The sequence below is a fragment of the Octopus sinensis genome, linkage group LG22 (genome assembly GCF_006345805.1).
Source record: "Octopus sinensis linkage group LG22, ASM634580v1, whole genome shotgun sequence".
Lineage (NCBI taxonomy): Eukaryota > Metazoa > Mollusca > Cephalopoda > Octopoda > Octopodidae > Octopus > Octopus sinensis.
The window spans coordinates 3899359-3918046 of NC_043018.1; the positions used below are offsets into that span (position 1 = coordinate 3899359).

Genomic DNA, 18688 nt, shown 5'->3' on the forward strand with positions numbered 1-18688 from the left:
CTAGGGCCCATATAGCCCTAGGAGGTCCATGTGACCCTTGGGGCTCACATAAGATTATGTTGTTAGAGTTTATGCACAAAGGAGCAGTTACACTTCTACAAAACAGAAAATGCTTTAATAATAATTATTATTCAGTTCCTAATGATATTTAATTACAAAAATATAGGAGGATCTTTTAAACAGCAAATGGCTATGGGGTTTACCAAAGGGAAATAGAAACCAAAGGGGTCCATAGGTAAAAGAATAGTTGAGAGCTACAGTTCTAGAATGTTAGCTGTATGTAGGGGGTTTTGCCGTTGCGGTTGATAAAAAGTAATGTCAAATATGTCCAATAAACATAATTTTACATTTCTTCGAATTTCAGTGTTTCTACAAAAATAGAAAATAGAAGGTACCAATGCTATTCCCATTGCCATCACTTAAGGTTCACATTTTCCATGCTTGCATGGGTTGGAGTTTTGTCAGCCCCTTTATCTGCCTGGGCTCTAGTCATCAACAATGGAGGCATGACCCCAGAGACCAACTGGCAGACAAGACCCCTCAAACGAGTGGCGGGGGTGGGGGGGCAGTAGAGGGAGGTGGCTTTGTGCCATCTGAAGATGAGTTCAAACATAAGATGTGGTTTTAGGTAGATTAAGTTGCTGTTGCTAGATATGGTCATCGACTTATCTGGACAACCAAAGAAGCCAGCTGACCAATCGAGACCTACTTATGACCAAGAGGACAATAACGATGTCATCATTGTCATTACCGGTAGCAACAGTGTCATTGTCATCATCATTTAATGCTAGTTTTTCCATGCTGGCATGGATTGGATGGTTCCACAGGAGCTGGCCAGCTGCACCAGGCTCCAATTGTCAGTTTTGACATGGTCACTATGGATGGATGCCCTTCCTAATGACCAACCCCTTCACAGAATGTACTGGGTGCATTTTACATGACACCAGTGCAGGTACTACATTTAACTCTAAAATTATCAACACTCCTTAGCTCAGAATAGGCCACTATAAAATGGTATTACCTATTTGTTGTGTCCCCTTTTTTTACAAATTAGCCCAGAGGTAGGATATAGGTGGATGCCAATACCCTTGGCCTTCAGAGTTCAACTGGAAGTTTTATCAAAAGAGAACCAACTTGGCTTGTAATGAACTGTCCAACCCATGCCAGCATGAAAAATGATGATTAGTACACTGTTATAAATTTTAGAGGTTGTGTTTTAAAACTGAACCCCAGTGGCCAAAAGCTATGGTTAGTAGTGGACACAATGGGGTCCAAATAGCAGTCCACTACTAACCATAGCTTTTGGCTGCTATTTGGACCCCATTGTGTCCACTACTAACCATAGCTTTTGGCCAGTTTGGACCCCATTGTGTCCACTACTAACCATAGCTTTTGGCCGCTATTTGGACCCCATTGTGTCCACTACTAACCATAGCTTTTGGCCGCTATTTGGACCCCATTGTATCCACTACTAACCATAGCTTTTGGCCACTGTTTGGACCCCATTGTGTCCACTACTAGAATCAGACAAATTATGTTCATGCCAGTCTCCTTTCATACCCGCTAGGTTTTCATTTACTTACTCTAACTGTATCAAATATAAATTTATAATGAGTTTCAAATTTTGGCACAAGGCCAGCAATTTAAAGGAGGTGTGGTCAGCTGATAATATCGACCCCAGTACTCAACTGGTATTTAGTTCATCAACCACAAAAGGATGAAAGGCAAAGTCGGCCACAGAGGAATTTGAACTCGGGATGTAAAGACAGGCAAAAAACTACTAAGCATTTTGCCCGGCATGCTAACGATTCTGCCAGCTTGATGCCTTAATTAATTAATAATAATAATGATGAAAATAACAAAAATTGTTGCATTGAGAAAAACGAAAGCAGAACAATATTCGATGGCCAAAAAATTTAATGGCAAAAAAAATAGGACAAAAAGAAACAATTAAAAAAAAAAAGGAAGGAATGGTGAAATATTTACAATTAAAAAATTTTTTTAAGTAATTACATGTGTGTGTTTATGCACACCTACACATGTATGTTAAGTGTGTATATATATATATATATATATATATATATATATATATATAGATATATATATATATATATATATATATATATACACATGTATGTATTTATATATACATATTATATATGAATGTGTATGTACATATATAGATGTATATATACATATGTAATGTGTATGAGTGTTTGTATTTACCAAACATTATTGAAGATGCCTTGTTAGAGTGGATTTTTTTTTCTTATTTTTGATATATTTTTACCGTATTTTTTGTGATTTGAATGAAGGAGGATTATCAGCAGGGAACAGCAACAACTCTACAAACAACAGTCTTCTACACACACATATACAAACATAAACATACACACACACACACATGTACATATATATATATAATATAAACATGTATACATATATATATGTGTGTGTGTGTGTGTATATGCATGTATGTTTCCCTTGTGATTTTGCTTATCTTTGTTATTTTGAGATGTTGGTGAGGAAGTTGTTCGGTGCCGCATTTGGTTGGATCAGATCGAGTTTAGTTTGGCTTGCACTGGGTACTAGTTGAAAGTCTCACAAGCAAGTACCAAACATCTATTGAGTACATGTACTTCAGGATGATGACGCAGAGCAAGTCGTTATTGATTAAGTGTGTATGTGTGACTATATACATAAACATATGTATATGTATGGATACACACACACACACATACATAATAACATTCCTCAGACTTGCTCCAATATTTAACAGTATCTAAAATGTCTTTTTTAAAACAGGTAATCCCCTTTTCTTGCCCACATTTCTTCTCCATCTTCTTCTTCCCATAAAGTTCAATACTGATCAATCTCTAATCATTCAGCACCCTGGAAATGCAAAAATAAATCACATTAAACTATATACATACATACAAATAACAACAACGACAAATAATAATAATAATAATAATAATAATAATAATAATAATAATAATACTGATAATAATAATAATAATAATAATGATAATAATAATAATAATAATGATAATGATAATAATAATAATAATAATAATGATGATGATAATAATAATAATGATAATAATAATAATAATGATGATAATGATAATAATAATAATAATAATAATGATAATAATAATAACAATGATAACAACAATGATAATAATAATAATAATAATAATGATAATAATAATAATAATAATGATAATAATGATCAATAATAATAATAATAATCATCATCACCATCATCCTAATTATTTTAATGTTCACTTTCCCATGCTTGCATGAATCAGATGGAGTTTTTTTTTTGTTGAGATTTCCCCTCCTGTCACCAAGCCTACCTATTTTCCAAGCAAGGTCACATTTCCTTATGGAAAACCATTTTGCAGAAGAATATTCGAAATGAATGCCACTGCTTGTGGGACAATCGTATTACAACAATCGTGCAACATCAAGACAAGGAGGTACAAACAGACAGACACACAAAAATATACATGAGAAGCTTTTTTCAGTTTCTGTCTACCAACTCCACTTATAAGGCTTTGGTCAGCCCGGGGCTGTAGGAGAAAACACTCAAGGCACTGAAGACACAAGCAGGACTGAACCCAGAACAATGCAGTTGGGAAGCAAAGTGCTTACAACGCAACCAAACCTGAGCTTTTGAGAATGATATTTGGTAGACAGAAAGTCTAACAAAGCCTGTCTTTGAACAAGTGGTGACCCCTTCCAAAAATGGGGTACCATGTAAAAGCACCCAGTATACTCTGTAAAACGGTCGGTGTTGGGAAGGGCATCAAGCTGTAGGAACTCTGCCAAAACAGACAAATGAGGCCCAAGCAGTTGTCAAGCCATCCATGCCAGCACGGAGGATGGGCATTAAAAGATGATGATGATGGAAGTTCTAGGCCTGTACCTGGAGAGGTAATTCCCAGGTAACAATATATGGTCAAAATTGACCGACAGAAGTCACTGATATATAACATTAACCAAAACGGAACAACAAAGACTGCAATTTCCTTTCAGAATTCAGGAAATATTCCAACAACACAAAGACTCTGCAAAAAGAAACTGCCATAAACTCACCTCTTTGGCTTTGCGTAGTTTAGCTTCCATTCTGAAAGAAAAATGCAGAAATCAGATTAATCTTAGAATATAGCAACAACAACAACAACAATTGTTTCTAATTTGGCAGAAAACCAGTAACTTAGGTGGGGGGGAATGGGTGTGACCAGGGGGTGCTTTGTTCCTTCAGATAACCCGGTTAAAATGTAATACCTGTTTATCCACATTGTTTTGAATTAATCCTGCATTATCTTGTGGCTTAGAGACTTTCATGATGTGATTGTATATTTTTAGAATGACATTGTAGGGTAGGTGTGAGGGGCCAGATGTGGCCAGTTTCGAAATAGAACAGGTGGAATATTTGGGTTGGATGTGGCCAGTTTAAGTGCAAAAGGACTATATTATTGACCCTCAAAGGATAAAAAGCAAAGGTGATCTCAGTGTGATTCGAACTCAGAATGCAAAGATTGAGAACCAATAGTGTAAGGCACTTTTACAATGTCTCAACAATTCTACCAATCCATTGGCCATTAATTTCCAAGTTAGGCACAGAGCCAACTTACCTGAGAGGAGGAGGTAAATCCTTCGCCCAGTACTTGATGGATATTTTTTTTGTATGGATCCAGGACAAATGAAAGGATTTGAACTCAGAACATAAAGACAGATAAAATACTGCTAAGCATTTCGCCCAGCTTGCTAATGACTCTGCCAGCTCACTACTTTAATATCAACAACAACAATAATAATAATAATAATTATTATTATTATTATATCAAATTTTTGCTACAAGTGCAGCTTGGGGGAGGTGGTGATGAGTCCAGCAATAAGAGAAAAGAAAAAGAAATAACAGAAGCTAAAAAAGGCACATGGCTCAGTGGTTAGAGTATTCGGATCACAATCATAAGGTTGTGAGTTCAATTCCCAGCAGCATGTCGTGTCCTTGAACAAGACACTTTGTTTCATTTTGCTTCAGTCCATTTAGCTGGCAAAAATGAGTTGTACTGTCACATTCTGTGCCACTCTGAATTTCCCCGAGAACTACGTTAACGGTACACGTGTCTGTGGAGTACTCAGCCACTTACACATTAATTTCACAAGCAGGTTGTTCCGTTGATCAGATCAACTGGAATCCTCATTAGCATAACTGGTGGAGCGTCAGTTTTTTTAATGAAAACGCATCAAGTCTGTCACTCTACCGGATTATCTAAGAATCCGGTCCGAATCAATTTTGCCTTTCATCCTTCCATAGTTGATAAAGTAAATATTTGGAGGGAGACTCTAAAAAGTAAGGGCAGACATACATCATAGATTGCGAAGGACCCGTGACGAAAAGAAGAGAAAAGGGGTCGCTATTTACTTGTGCCTTGATTTCGCTTTCCCTTTTTTGTGTCTTATCGTGCTTTTGGTGACCTTCCCGGAATGGTTCTGTGCCGAAGAGTGATTGGTCGTGCTGTTGTTGTTGGTCATCGTTAGCTGTCCATTAGGTGTGGAAGAATCGTTGTTGTTTGTTTCTGGTTGACTGCTGGCGTTCGTTGCTTCTGACGTTGGACTTGCAGCTTCCCCTGCAGACACACAGACACGTCATCAATGACAACAAACAATGAGAAACAACAGAAAAACAGATAACATAACAGAGTAGGAGAAAGAAGAAGTTATGGAGGCATCACAGCCGTCACAGCCTAACTGTGATGGCTAAAACAAACATAAACAAACACACATGAAAAATCTTTGCAACCTTCCCTCTGCCTTAACCAATTCTTAAACCCTTCAGCATTCACATTGTTCCGTCAAATGTAAGGCTTAACCCTTTAGTGTTCTGATTATTCTATCAAACATAATGCTTATTGATTCCCATTGATTTGAATTAATCATGCATTATCTCATATCTTCAAGATCTTGATGGTGTAATTACTTAATGTAGAATAACATTGTAGGGTAGGTGTGAGAGCCTAGATCTGGTCAGTTTGAACATAAAACAGATTAACTATTTTGGCCAGATATGGCCGGTTTAAATACTAAAGGGTTAAGTATTCTCATTGTTTTTAATTAATCTGCTTGATCTTTTAGCTTCGAAATTCCGATGAGGTATCTTGTTAATTTTTAGAATGACATTGTAATTCATAAACAAGGTGAACAAATAAGCATTAGATTTGAAAGGATTAAGAGATCAATGGTATCAGATACACATTTACATACAACGAGAATCAGACACATAGAAATAATGACATCCAGCTAAGCATACATACAAGCCCCCACACACAGATAAACACATATTGAGACAATCACATACAGCTAACCATAACTGCAATCCCACCACAATCACCCACATGCAATCACTCTGTCACTCAGATTTATTGCTTAACGTCTGTTTTCCATGCTGGCATGGGTTGGACGGTTCAACTGGAGTATGGGAAGCCATGGAGGCAGCACCAGGATAGTCTTGATCTGGCAGTGTTTCTACAGCTGGATGCCCTTCCTAATGCCAACCACTCCGAGAGCGAAGTGGATGCTTTTCGCATGTCACCAGCACAGGGGCCAGAGGAGGCTCACAGCATAGGTTGGTGCTTTTTACATGCCACTGTCACGGAAGCCAGTCAAGGCGGCGCTAGCATCGGCCACATAAACATAAATGCATAGGGACAATAGCATACAAATAAGCACACACACACACAATCAGACACGATCTCTCATATGCAGACACAAACACATACACACAAACACACACACACACACAGAGTCTGTGCCACAAAGTGTCAAAGAGTTAAGTACTCACGTTTTTCAGAGTTGTCTGCAATTCCGCTCACAGCCTGAAAAGACAAATTGGGGAAAATGTGATGTTTTTTTTAACTCTTAATCAAAGGGAGACGGGCCATAGCCACATCCCTTTATTTTTGTATAGTTTCTGAGATGAGGGAGATGAAGACAGGAAGTTGTCCTCAAGCCAGAAACTTGGCCGGCCTGACTGTTTATGATAAGGTAAACTCTGCTAAGTTAATCCAAGGATTAGGTGAAAGTGTTTAACCGAATGAGAGAAAAATCTATCACTCAGGGCCTTAGAACATAAACCACCTGGCAAATTCCCTGCTCCGTATTGTTATTTCACTTTGTTGGTCTTCAAAAAGATGAAATGAAAATTTAACCCAAGTGAGATTTGGACACCCGGTTCTTTGCAGGGAATCAGAACAACTATCACAGAGTAACTTAATGGGTTAGTTGTTGTTGTTGTTGTCCATCTTCATCATTTAATGCCTCTTTATCCATGCTTGCATGGGTTGCATGATTCAACAGAAACTGACAAACCAAAAGACTGCACTGAGCTCCAATGTCTGGTATGGTTTCTACAGCTGGATTCCATTCCTGATGCTAACCACTTCACAGAGTAGACTGGATGTCCGTTTTCTTGTGGCACCAGCACCAGTGAGGTCATTAAGCACTCGCAAGACAAGACCTACCTCAATGGAATGAAGAACAGTACTGAAGGAGATGACAGTGTGACAGAGGGACAGGAATAAGTGTCTTGTTGGAGACGGGGGAACGCATGTCAGTCAATCCAAGGTCTCCTGGCCACAGCCATCTCTCACCAACTGCTACAATGACGAAAGGCAAAGCTGACCCCGGTTCGAACTCAGAGCATTAAGGAATGGGACTAAATACCACAAGGCATTTAAACTGTTGCCCTAACTCTTTTGTTGATCTACCGAAATATAAATAGAGTATTTCATAAAGTCTGATATTAAAATACACAGGGATTCTGGGTACTCGACCAGGAAATAGTGGAAAGGAGACTTAAATGCCTCTTTTATCTTTTACTTGTGTCAGCCATTAGGCTGTGGCCATGCTGGGGCACCACCTTGAGAAATTTTTAGTCAAATGTATTGAACCCAATACTTTTATTTGTTTGAGTCTGGTTTTATCCATCTCTTTTGCCAAACCACTAAGTTACAGGGACGTAAACACACCACCAGCAGTTGTCAAGTGGGGGTGGTGGAGAACACACACACAAGGCTTCTTTTAGTTTCCATCTACCAAATCTACTCACAAAAGCTTTGACCAGCCCCAGGCTATAAAAGAAGACACTTGCCCAAGGTGCCATGCAGTGGGACTGAACCCTGAATCATGTAGTCGGGAAGGAAACTTCTTACCACATACCCATGCCTGTGCTTGTAATACACAGAATCCATTTAATGTCTAAAATAATCCAGAACCTCTGCTCATTTGCACTCACCTGTCTTCTGTCCCCTAAAACTTCTACTCATCTCATACACTGAGGGTTCACCTTGACACTGCCTAGCAGACATCTTCATGGGGGATTGACAAGGAAGGACACGGCTTGTACAACGGTGATACTCGTTTACAAGTACAAATGCAATGCCAAGACACCTGCACACACCTATGCCCCTGACAAGGTCCTTCTGTCACCCATCAAATCCACTCACTCACTCACAAGGCTTTGCTTGGCCAGGATCTAGAATAAAAGACACTTATTCAAGGTGCTGATTACAGGTAAGATCCCCACCATCAATTCACTGTGAGAAAAGTTCACCACAAGGTAAATTTACCAAGAAAATATATTCGTAATGGCAGTGCCCCAGCATGGCCACAGCTCAAGAGCTGAAACTGGAAAACATAAACATAAACATAGTACCTCACTATTAAGTTAAAAAACTATTTTATTGAAAAAAAAAATGAGAGAAAAACTGAAGTTGAAAAATTATGCCAAAAAATTTGAAGGTGAACTTTCCCAGAGGTGAATTGATGACAGTGAACTTACCTGACATGCAAGGTGCTCCACTGTAGGCCTGAGACTGAAACCATGTGATTAGGAAGTAAAGGAGAAGACTTAACATCTTTACTAAGAAAAGACCCAAAGTTAACTCACCACAGCAGAAGTTACTGAAGATTTGGAAAATAATCGATCAGCTTCCTTGAATTTTCGATTTCGTTTATCTGCTTTGCTGTTGGTATTTCTGAAAGTAGAAATCATTCAAATTGATAGATTTTTTATTTTTTATTTCTATTGATTTAATGATCAATCAGCAATAAAAAAAACAAAAAGTTTCATTTATCATTTGGTAGCATTGTTAAAAAGTTGGATAAAATGCTTTGTGATTCTAACTCTTTAGATTGAGAGTTCAAATTCTATCAAGGCTAACTTTGCGTTTCATCCCACCAGGATCAATAAAATAAAACATCAGTCAATCGCTGCCACTGTGTATCTAGGACTACATTATCTGAAGTGTCCTTTTTATTTTTTAAGATGGAAGGTTGCGATTAAGATAGGTTTCGGTCATCCCCATTCAATGTCAGTTCGTCCATTCCATTGTTTACGTTCCATTCCACGGCAGATCAATGCCATTCCACAATACACAAAAAACTACACTAAATGGAATAAATCAGTTTGCCATAAAGAAAGGACACCCAATATTTCAAGCAGGAAACCTTTTGTTGGAGGGTTCTGTCAGGAAACATTTGACTTCTCTTATTTAGGTTACTTTATGAATTTCTCTTACTTTAGCTAATCTGTTATCACATCTCTCATAAAATACACTGTTTTTCACCACCATCACCATCACCACCACCACCACCACCATCATCATCAAGCATCTATTTCCCATGCTGGCATGGGTTGGACAGTTTGACAGGGGTTGGCCGGCTGAAGAGCTACCCAGACGCAGATTGTCTGTTCTGGCCATGGCCTCTACAGCTGGATGCCCTTCCTAATGCCAACTACTTTACAAAGTGTACAGAATGCTCTTATGCAACACCAGCACAGGCGCTTTTACAAGGTCCTGGCAGGTGTGTTTTTTGCATGGCACCAACACCCATGAGCCTGCAATAATAATAATAATAATAAAGCTACAGTGAACATCAAAGAATGTACGTGTTTAATTGGCAAAAGATGACCCTCCCCAATTAAAAGAATATCTGTTTCAACACATGATTTCACATCAAATATCTTGCAAAACAAATACATAAATACATAAAATGTGTAAAATTTTGATTTGCTGCTGTTAGTATCATCAGATTACGATGAGTGAGAGGTGGGCTATTTGTCAAACCAAAAAGATGTCTACCAGTCTCTTACAATTCCTCTGCGTGATTCGAATGGGTCACACAGAGGCAAAGACCTTTGGCATCATGTCGTGCTTGAAAAGAAGACCCACCGAGTCGAGCAAAATTGCAATCGTGACAGATACTGGTGTCCTGCAAATTGGCACGTGAACACACCTCGGTGTCACACAAAAGGCACCCGTGCTGGCGGCACATAAAAGCACAAATGGCACCCGTGCTGGTGGCACATAAAAGCACAAATGGCACCAGTGCTGGTGGCACAAAAAAGCACAAATGGCACTCGTGCTAGTGGCATGTAAAAGCACTTATTACACTCAGAGTGGTTGGCATTAGGAAGGGTATCCAGCCATAGAAAACCATGCCAAATCAAACTGAAGCCTGGTGCAGCCTTCCAGCATGCCAGCCCAGTCAAACTATCCAACCCATGCCAGCATGGTCAATGGCTGTTAACTGACGATGATGATGATGTTATGAAGAAGACATGTTCACTGATACAGATTACTGTCACTAGTTTTCTTATTTCAACATTCAACCAGAATCATATCAGAGACAGACCAAAAAACAACTTGCTTCTTCATTATTTACATTTGACGGATATTTGTCCTCATCTTAGATTTATAAGCCCTAAAATTCACTCCATAATTGCTCACGGGCGTATGGCATAGTGGTTAAGAGCGCCGGCTACTAACCCCAAGACTCTGTGTTTGATTTCAGGCAGTGACCTGAACAATAGTAATAATAATAATAATGATAACATCAAAAAATACCTTAGGAATGAGAACCCAGGAGAACCTGATGAAGGCTGGAGGGTATATCAGCCAAAACATTATGTTAACAACAAAGAAGATGAGGACAAATATCCATCAAATGTAAATAATGTAAATAATATAAATAATTCCTCATCTCTTAAATACAGAACTGTATCAACTCACTTGTTGTTGGTCAGATAACGATCCCAGCCTTTAATTATGTTTCCATACAGCTGAGTGTCTTCTAAGTAGCTGCCTTCAAATGCATAAATCTGTCTTTCTAGATTGGCCAAAGTCTCCTGGAAATATAGAAATAATTATAAAAGAAAAAAAAAAACAGGAAATTTATCAAATAGAAAGAGACAAAACAAAAATAGAAATTTAAAAAAAGAAAAGGTTATAGGTTACAAGTTCAGTCCCACTGCATGGCACCTTGGGCAAGTGTCTTCTACAACGGCCTCAGGCCAACCAAAGCCTTGTGAATGGATTTAGAAGACAGAAACTTCAAGAAGAACTTCATATATATATATAGCCATGGCTGATGCCAGTGTTGCATGTCTGGCCCTTGATGTGTCGGGTGATATGATATTCTTGAGAAGACTTGTTAAGTGAGGTAAAACAAAAATCATAGCTGTGGCCAGTGCTCCCCTGACTGGATCCTGTGCTGGTGGTACATAATAAGCACCATCTGAACGTGATCAATGCCAGAGCCGACTCACTGGCTCCTGTTTCAGTGGCACATAAAAAGCACCCACTACACTCACGGAGTGGTTGGCGTTAGGAAGGGCATCCAGCTGTAGAAACTTTGCCAGATCTGATTGGAGCCTGGTGCAGACCTCAGTCAAACCGTCCAACCCATACCAACATGGAAAGCAGACGTTAAATGATGATGATGAGTGTGAGTGTGAGTGTCCCAAAACCACTTGACAATTGGTATTGGTGTGTTTACGTCCCGGTAACTTCGCAGTTCAGCAAAAGAGCCTGATAAAACAGGCCTGAAAAAAAGGTAATTATTGGGGCCAATTCATTTCATTAAAAATTACTCAAAGTGGTGCCCCGACATGGCCACCGCCTAACGACAAAAACAAACAAAAGATGAAAAGAGAGAAGACTGTCACTTCAACGCTCACTTCTCCATGTTTCCATGGGTCGGGTGAGAGTTTTCTATGACCGGAAGCCCTTTCTGTTACTAATCCCCACCTGATTTCAAGTGAGGTGAAAATCTGGCAGTTCATCAACCAACAAAAGACCTCAGAAAAACAATCCACACCGCACGAATGAGCCTTTTGTTTACAAAGACTGTTTCAGTCATTTGACCGCGGCCATGCTGGAGCACCGCCTTTAGTCGAACAAATCGACCCCAGGACTTCTTCTTGATAAGCCTAGTGCTTATTCTATCGGTCTCTTTTTATCGAACCACTACGTTATGGAGATGTAAACACAGCAACATCTGTTGTTTACCCTAACCCTAACCCTAACCCTAACACATACACACACACATATATACATATATATATATATATACGACGAGCTTTTTTTCAGTTTCCGTCTACCAAATCCACTCGCAAGGCTTTGGACGGACCGAGGCTATAGTAGAAGACACTTGCCCAAGGTGCCACGCAGTGGGACTGAACCCGGAACCATGTGGTTGGGAAGCAAGATTCTTACCACACAGCCACGCCTGCGATTACATTTTTCTTATATTTCTACACTACACAAAATATTTCAACAAATATTTCGTAGGTGGGTTGGTAGGGTCAGGGTACATGTACGTGTGTTTATGTTCAGTGTTTGACTTACCAACCTCGATTACAGAAACCGGTGTTACGTCGAAAAAGCAACCTAACCAATCAATAGAAATATAAATCGATACGAACTGAAAATAAAGGATCGAGATCGCTATAACCGATCGATCTCCTTTGGATCCTTGAAGGCGGTGCCCTAGCTTGGCCGCAGCACACAATGAATCGCAAAAGAAAAATATCGTATGAAAATAAAACGGGATAGTCACGGCTAGATCGCCTCTGTTCATAGATCTGTTTTGAGGCAACTAAAACAATAACATTAACACATGTGAGTTAAGTAGGTCATCACGACAATGTGGTCGTTTGAAGAGGTAGAAATAGCAGCTAAATCTCCATCTGATGCTTTATGAAGATTTTTAAAGAAACCAAAATAAGGAAGAGCGATCGAATAATTTAATTTGAGGTAAACAATGTCAAGAGAGAAGGGACGGCAAAATGCTGGGATGGTCACGACTGGATTGAGTATGATCGGTGGCTTGCTTAATTAGGACAGCAACAATAACTGAGAATAATACGTTGGATGATGAAGTCTATAAGATTAATAAAACGAGATGGTCACGGCCAGAATGCTTCAGATAACAACAGATCCACTCGATCAGGTTGCTCTGACCTGTGGTTAAACAACAAAACTAAAGGACGAACACATTGGATAATGAGTAATGTACATTACTTAATGAAAAAAGGGGAGAACGGGTTAGTCACGGCTGGATTGCCCTTGATTTTGAGTAATTCGCGGGGGTGGGGTGAGGTGTAAAGAACAACAACAGCTGCGATCGTCGTGAAGAGAGATGATTAGAGAAGAGAGAAGCATGCGGAGAGAGAAGAGAGGAGAGAGAGAGACGTAGAAAGAGAAAGGGGTCAGAGGGAGAGAAAAAGGGAGCGGCTGGTGAAGGGGAAAATAATAAAGCCTCCCGCCAAGATGGAGGAAATCGGTTTCATTTCACAAATAAACATTTATCTCTGCGATTAGAACATTTAATAAACGAAACACAAACACACAAGGTAAGCACAAGTTGCATTGTGCTTTCCCTGGATGCGATTCTTACCGCGATTTCCGTCCTTCGTCGCACAAGTTCTGCCAATTCGGTTCGGGTATCCAGAGTAGCGATCTGGCGTTGGTTCGCCATGTTTGGAGAGAAAACCACGACACCGTGTTTAGTACAACGATTCTGATTGGTCCATTGCATGACTGACTATATAATACCGACATTTTGATTGGCTGCTGTTAGGTTACTTCAGTTTACCAGCAAACTAGCGTAGCCTGGGTGCTTAATTGCGAGCCGAGGTATTTTAATTGATTAAAATTCCGCTCTTTGTGATGTTGACTAATAATTATCCCAGTGACTAATTTTGTCTAAGAAAACACGGTAGACAAGGCTTTATTTAGGTTAATTGGATATAGAATGCAGTGTGGACTGGGAATGAATATGATTTCTAACAATACGAGAGACAGCAATGATCATGTTTCTATGGTATTAAACCTCATCAGCGAAGTTTAATGAAACGCTTTGTAAAGAAATCACAAAGAAGAGACACTCGAAGACGCAGAAAAATAGAGGGCATGAAAGTAGTATATATATATATATATATATATGGGCCGACCAATGCCTTGTGAGTGGATTTGGTAGACGGAAACTGAAAGAAGCCTGTCGTATATATGTATGAGTATGTTTGTGTGTCTGTGTTTTGTCCTCCTAGCATTGCTTGACAACCGATGCTGGTGTGTTTACGTCCCCGTCACTTAGCGGTTCGGCAAAAGAGACTGATAGAATAAGTACTGGGCTTACAAAGAATAAGTCCCGGGGTCGATTTGCTCGACTAAAGGCAGTGCTCCAGCATGGCCGCAGTCAAATGACTGAAGCAAGTAAAATAGTATATATATAAAGCCTTAACCAGTATTCGACCCTTATGGGGTTTCGTCAAAGGTGTATATAACATGACCAATCCTAATATATTAAATGTGGTAACTCCAGAGTCCTGATGCTTCTTATTTGCATAAGTGTTGAACACTTTGTTTGACATATATAAATAAGCACGCACGCATGCATTTATATGTGTGAAGGTATGTATGTATGTATGTATGATGGAGAGGGAAGAGTGAAAGTCCACGGCGATGCAATTTGAATCACAAGAAACTGGGGCCAAAATGGTTCCTGCCAAACTAAAAGATTGCATGACATGAATTATTGAACCTGGAGCTTTTCGCATCTAATTCCTTCTCCAAACAGTGAATTCTAACTCTATTCTAGCAACAACAAACCTACAGATGCAAAAATGAAAGAGGATCCATTGAATAGGGCATGCAGTCAATGATGCACGTGGTTACGCGGCTTACAAACAAGAATCACGACCAGAGGAGATCCAGTTAGGTGTCTTGGTAAGGTCCTGAGAGCAGCGGCCGGCATATTAGAGCAAGAAAAGCGGGGAAAGGTACCGGACTCAGGTGAAAAGAGACCAAATCATCGAGGTCATTAGAGGTGAGGGAAAAGTCATCTTCTCGCAAAAGACCACGAACTGTACCAGACACTCAACACAAGGAGGGCGGAGCTGGGGAAAGACAAACAAACCCCACCACCACAATAAAAAACAAAAGAAGTAAGCTGTGCTTATGCTGTGGGATGAAGAAGTTTGTTTGTAATTATGTTGAGGCGTGTTCAGTTCTACTGCATGGCACCTTAGGCTGACCAATACTTTGTGAGTGAATTTGGTTAGCGGAAACTGTGAGGAATCATACATACACACACACACACGCGTGCACTTACACACACACATATATGCTTTATTAAAAAGCAGAAGAAAAAAATTGTTACTCAGAGTTTCTCGTTCCCGTTCGTCGGACAGCTTTGTTTAGATTCTAAACAAAACTGTCCGATGAACGGTATCTTAGTGGTTAGGCACCTTTGAGCCTTATAGATTACGTTATGGATTCAGGATAAAGTCAGAATCGACCGGAGAAGTACGTGACCTTCTCTGAGAACGAGAAAGTGGAACCGATAAAAAAGTTGGAGGTTGATACTTCAGGAGGCAGAGAGTTTATGAGGAATGCTCTGATAAAAAAAAACGCAAACTAAAATATGGTTTATATTACTACCACGAAGTGTTACCTCCATGATTCAGTCCACAGGTTAAGGTATGACTGTAGCTTGAAAGTGATTAAATCAACGAAGAGTTTTTACAGGAAATACTCGAGGTGACAGAAGAGGAAGCTCTTAGAGCAGACACAGGAGAACAGAGAACTCCCAATAATATCAAGAACCACCAATTCAAATATGGAATCTTTTCTGTTTAGCTTTCAATCTTTGAAATTTTAAAATTAAGTGAAAATTGATGCAATTTTTCCCGCTGAATCTGACGTTGTCATTCACTTGTTCCAGAAGAATTTTTGAAAAATGTCACACAGGTTTTGAAATAAAATGGAAGAAAATAAAAGGAACTGAAAAGCGTTTAGCGGTGAAAGAATGGCGTATGCATATAAAGGTTCGCTGAGGTTCACCAGTGTGGCGGTTTGTTGACCTTTAACGTAGTCTGTTGGTTATTAGTTCGACAAAAGTTGTTCTCACGTCGGGTTGACTCCATGGTTGTTGGTTGAAGATAACAATGATGGTGACGATGGATGTTGATAACAGAGTGCGGCGGAGAGACGTCAAATACTGCGTTCGTTAACCGTGAGGTGATATGCAATAACAACTCGCTTTAAGATTATAAGGGAGCTTATTAATTCAGCCGATCACAGACTGAGTTAGAGCTGTAAACTAACGGTGTCGTCTGAACCTACCTGAGAGTCCCAAAAATGCTTATTTTAACTAAAGCTAATACAAACATGCTTATAGAGCCGCACCCCGAGAATAAACCGGTTGGTGAAATAAACGATAGAAATGAAAGAAATGTAGCATGGAAGGAAGGGCAATGAAATAGGCGTGAGAGCCCCGGGCTTCGAGTGAGTAATGCCCAAGAGGGCGAAAGAACTTTCATAACGCTGCATGACCTCCGAATAGGTTTTGCGAGAGTCTGAAGCTCCAAAGGAGATGAACAAAGTCGCGTGGCCAGCAAAACTTGATGTGTAAGCGTGGTGAACTTACGTCCAGCTAAGTGGAAACCGCGGGAATGCGAGAAATCAAGGTAGATGAGAGAAGAATATTGGCTGCTGTGAGAATGAACAGTGCCAAGAATTTGCCTGCAAAATCCTTGAGTCGTTTGCAGTGGCAAAGGTTGTAGGTGTTAGAAAAGCGACAGTGGCTTATAAAAACTGGGGGGAAATCTCACAGAAGTGACTATGCAAAATACTAGCGAAGCGAATCAAGCCATGAAGATGGCGGCAAACGAAAGAAGTTCCAAATGCAGTTACCAGATGCCTTCGCTAAGCAGAATAATATTTTTGTCACTTGACCCTTCTAACCTCTTCTAGGCCACCAAAAGTTAGAATTGTTAAAACAAGTGCCACCAACGAAATCTATTGTTCTCAATATGTCTCTCTTTCTTGCTATCTTGCGATAGCTATTATATATATACGGAAAATTCCGAGGCGCTCCATCTGCTGCCAGAAACCGTTAAAGAGTGGGGTAGGGATGCCTTGGCTGATGATGCGCTGAGGCTGAGACACTTTTGGCTCTACCTGGATGGTGAACGGGTGTGGTCACCGCATGTCAAGTTCTTCCTGCCACAACTGACGTCCCTGCAGGACGTAGGTGCATGGATCTTGCAGAGACCTAAAATGAGCGAATGGCCGAGAGAGTGCAGACATGCGCTCGCTCTGTTCTCTCGAGCGAGCAATACCGGCTGCGAGGCTAACTCTGCGGACTTTTGTAGCGGGTTCGTAGAACACATGTCCGACGACGTCCTGGAGGAGCCTCTAGGCTTCGACGAGGAAGAGCTTGTCAACCTGTTTGGAAGAACATTCGGGCTGAGGTATCTGGACAACTTCCAGAAATCCCTGGCCTGGTTGTGCTACCGATCGGCCTTGCCAGTTCGAGAGAGGTTGTCAAGGTATGGTGCTGGTACCCCACCCGAATGCACGAGGTGTGGGCGCCTTCGTACATTGTGAGGAACTAAGGGGACTGATAAGATATGTCGAAACAATTGGTGTCAGATACGGAAAGAGTACGGTTATCGACTGAGTCTATCATCAAGATTGTGTCGCCTCCTTCCTTAAAAGGAGGCGTCATTTTTCTGCGTAGCAGCCGTATTGAAAGAGACAGTATGGGTGACGCGTGGAAGAGGAATTGATACAGGCAACTTTATCTCCGGACATGGGTTGGTTAATTTTTTAACTACTACCTGTCCAGAAAGATCAGTCTGGAGAAAAGGGGGCTGCCTCAAAGAACATTTGAGAAAAGATGGACAAATGTCGCAAGGAAATTGAGAGTGAATGGGGCCGCGCTAGTGTAGCCGGTCTGAAAGGAAAAGGAGGAAAAAAAAACAGAAGAAAAAAAAAAGGGGTATTATAAAAAGTAATGAAAGGGAAAACCCGGTGGGTGGAACACGAACCCGAAAAATATATCATCGTGTAAGTTTTAAAATTCAATTCGATTTCATTATATTGGATTTTTAAATAATATATAACCCCAGCCCCTAAATGTTTTTTTTTATCCTTGTGCTGTCCCCTCTGTGTCATGGCCAGTGTGCCGAATAAAAGAAATTAATGAGAGAGAGACCACCAGTTAATGAACAGAGACCAACTAGAGTCATGGCGACAAACAGGCAACCACTAAAGACAAATGGTCAGAGGGATAAAGAAGGTTATGACCAGCCAACCATGAGACACAACTTCCCTTCAATCTATAACTTTCACTAAATCACTTTCTTCTCTCTTACGACACCATTCTACCATTATCTATGGTTTACTCCGACAATAAGAACGTCTACACACATTCAGACCGAAATTATCTTTCTTAACCTCTCATGCTCTTTCAATTATAACACACCTGCCCGTCGAGGTGTGGCATTATATCAAGAAATAGTGAATAAATATTTCTTTACAAC

General features: G+C 40.1%; 1 protein-coding gene across 2 annotated transcripts; it reads right to left on the reverse strand.

The window, feature by feature from the left end:
• Nucleotides 1-2246: 2246 nt before the first annotated feature.
• LOC115223240 (chromatin modification-related protein MEAF6) lies at nt 2247-13878 on the reverse strand. Of its 2 annotated transcripts, none has more exons than XM_029793736.2 (7): nt 13756-13878; nt 11088-11203; nt 8963-9050; nt 6857-6890; nt 5441-5645; nt 4105-4135; nt 2247-2892 (listed from the first exon to the last, which is right to left on the reverse strand). In XM_029793736.2, exons 1-7 carry the CDS (start codon nt 13834-13836, stop codon nt 2881-2883), a joined length of 567 nt encoding a protein of 188 aa, XP_029649596.1. In that variant the 5' UTR covers nt 13837-13878; the 3' UTR covers nt 2247-2880. The 2 variants fall into 2 exon arrangements, with proteins under 2 accessions (XP_029649596.1, XP_036368201.1); XM_036512308.1 differs by having other exon boundaries at nt 2247-2936; nt 4040-4135.
• Between the last annotated feature and the right edge of the window lie 4810 nt (nt 13879-18688).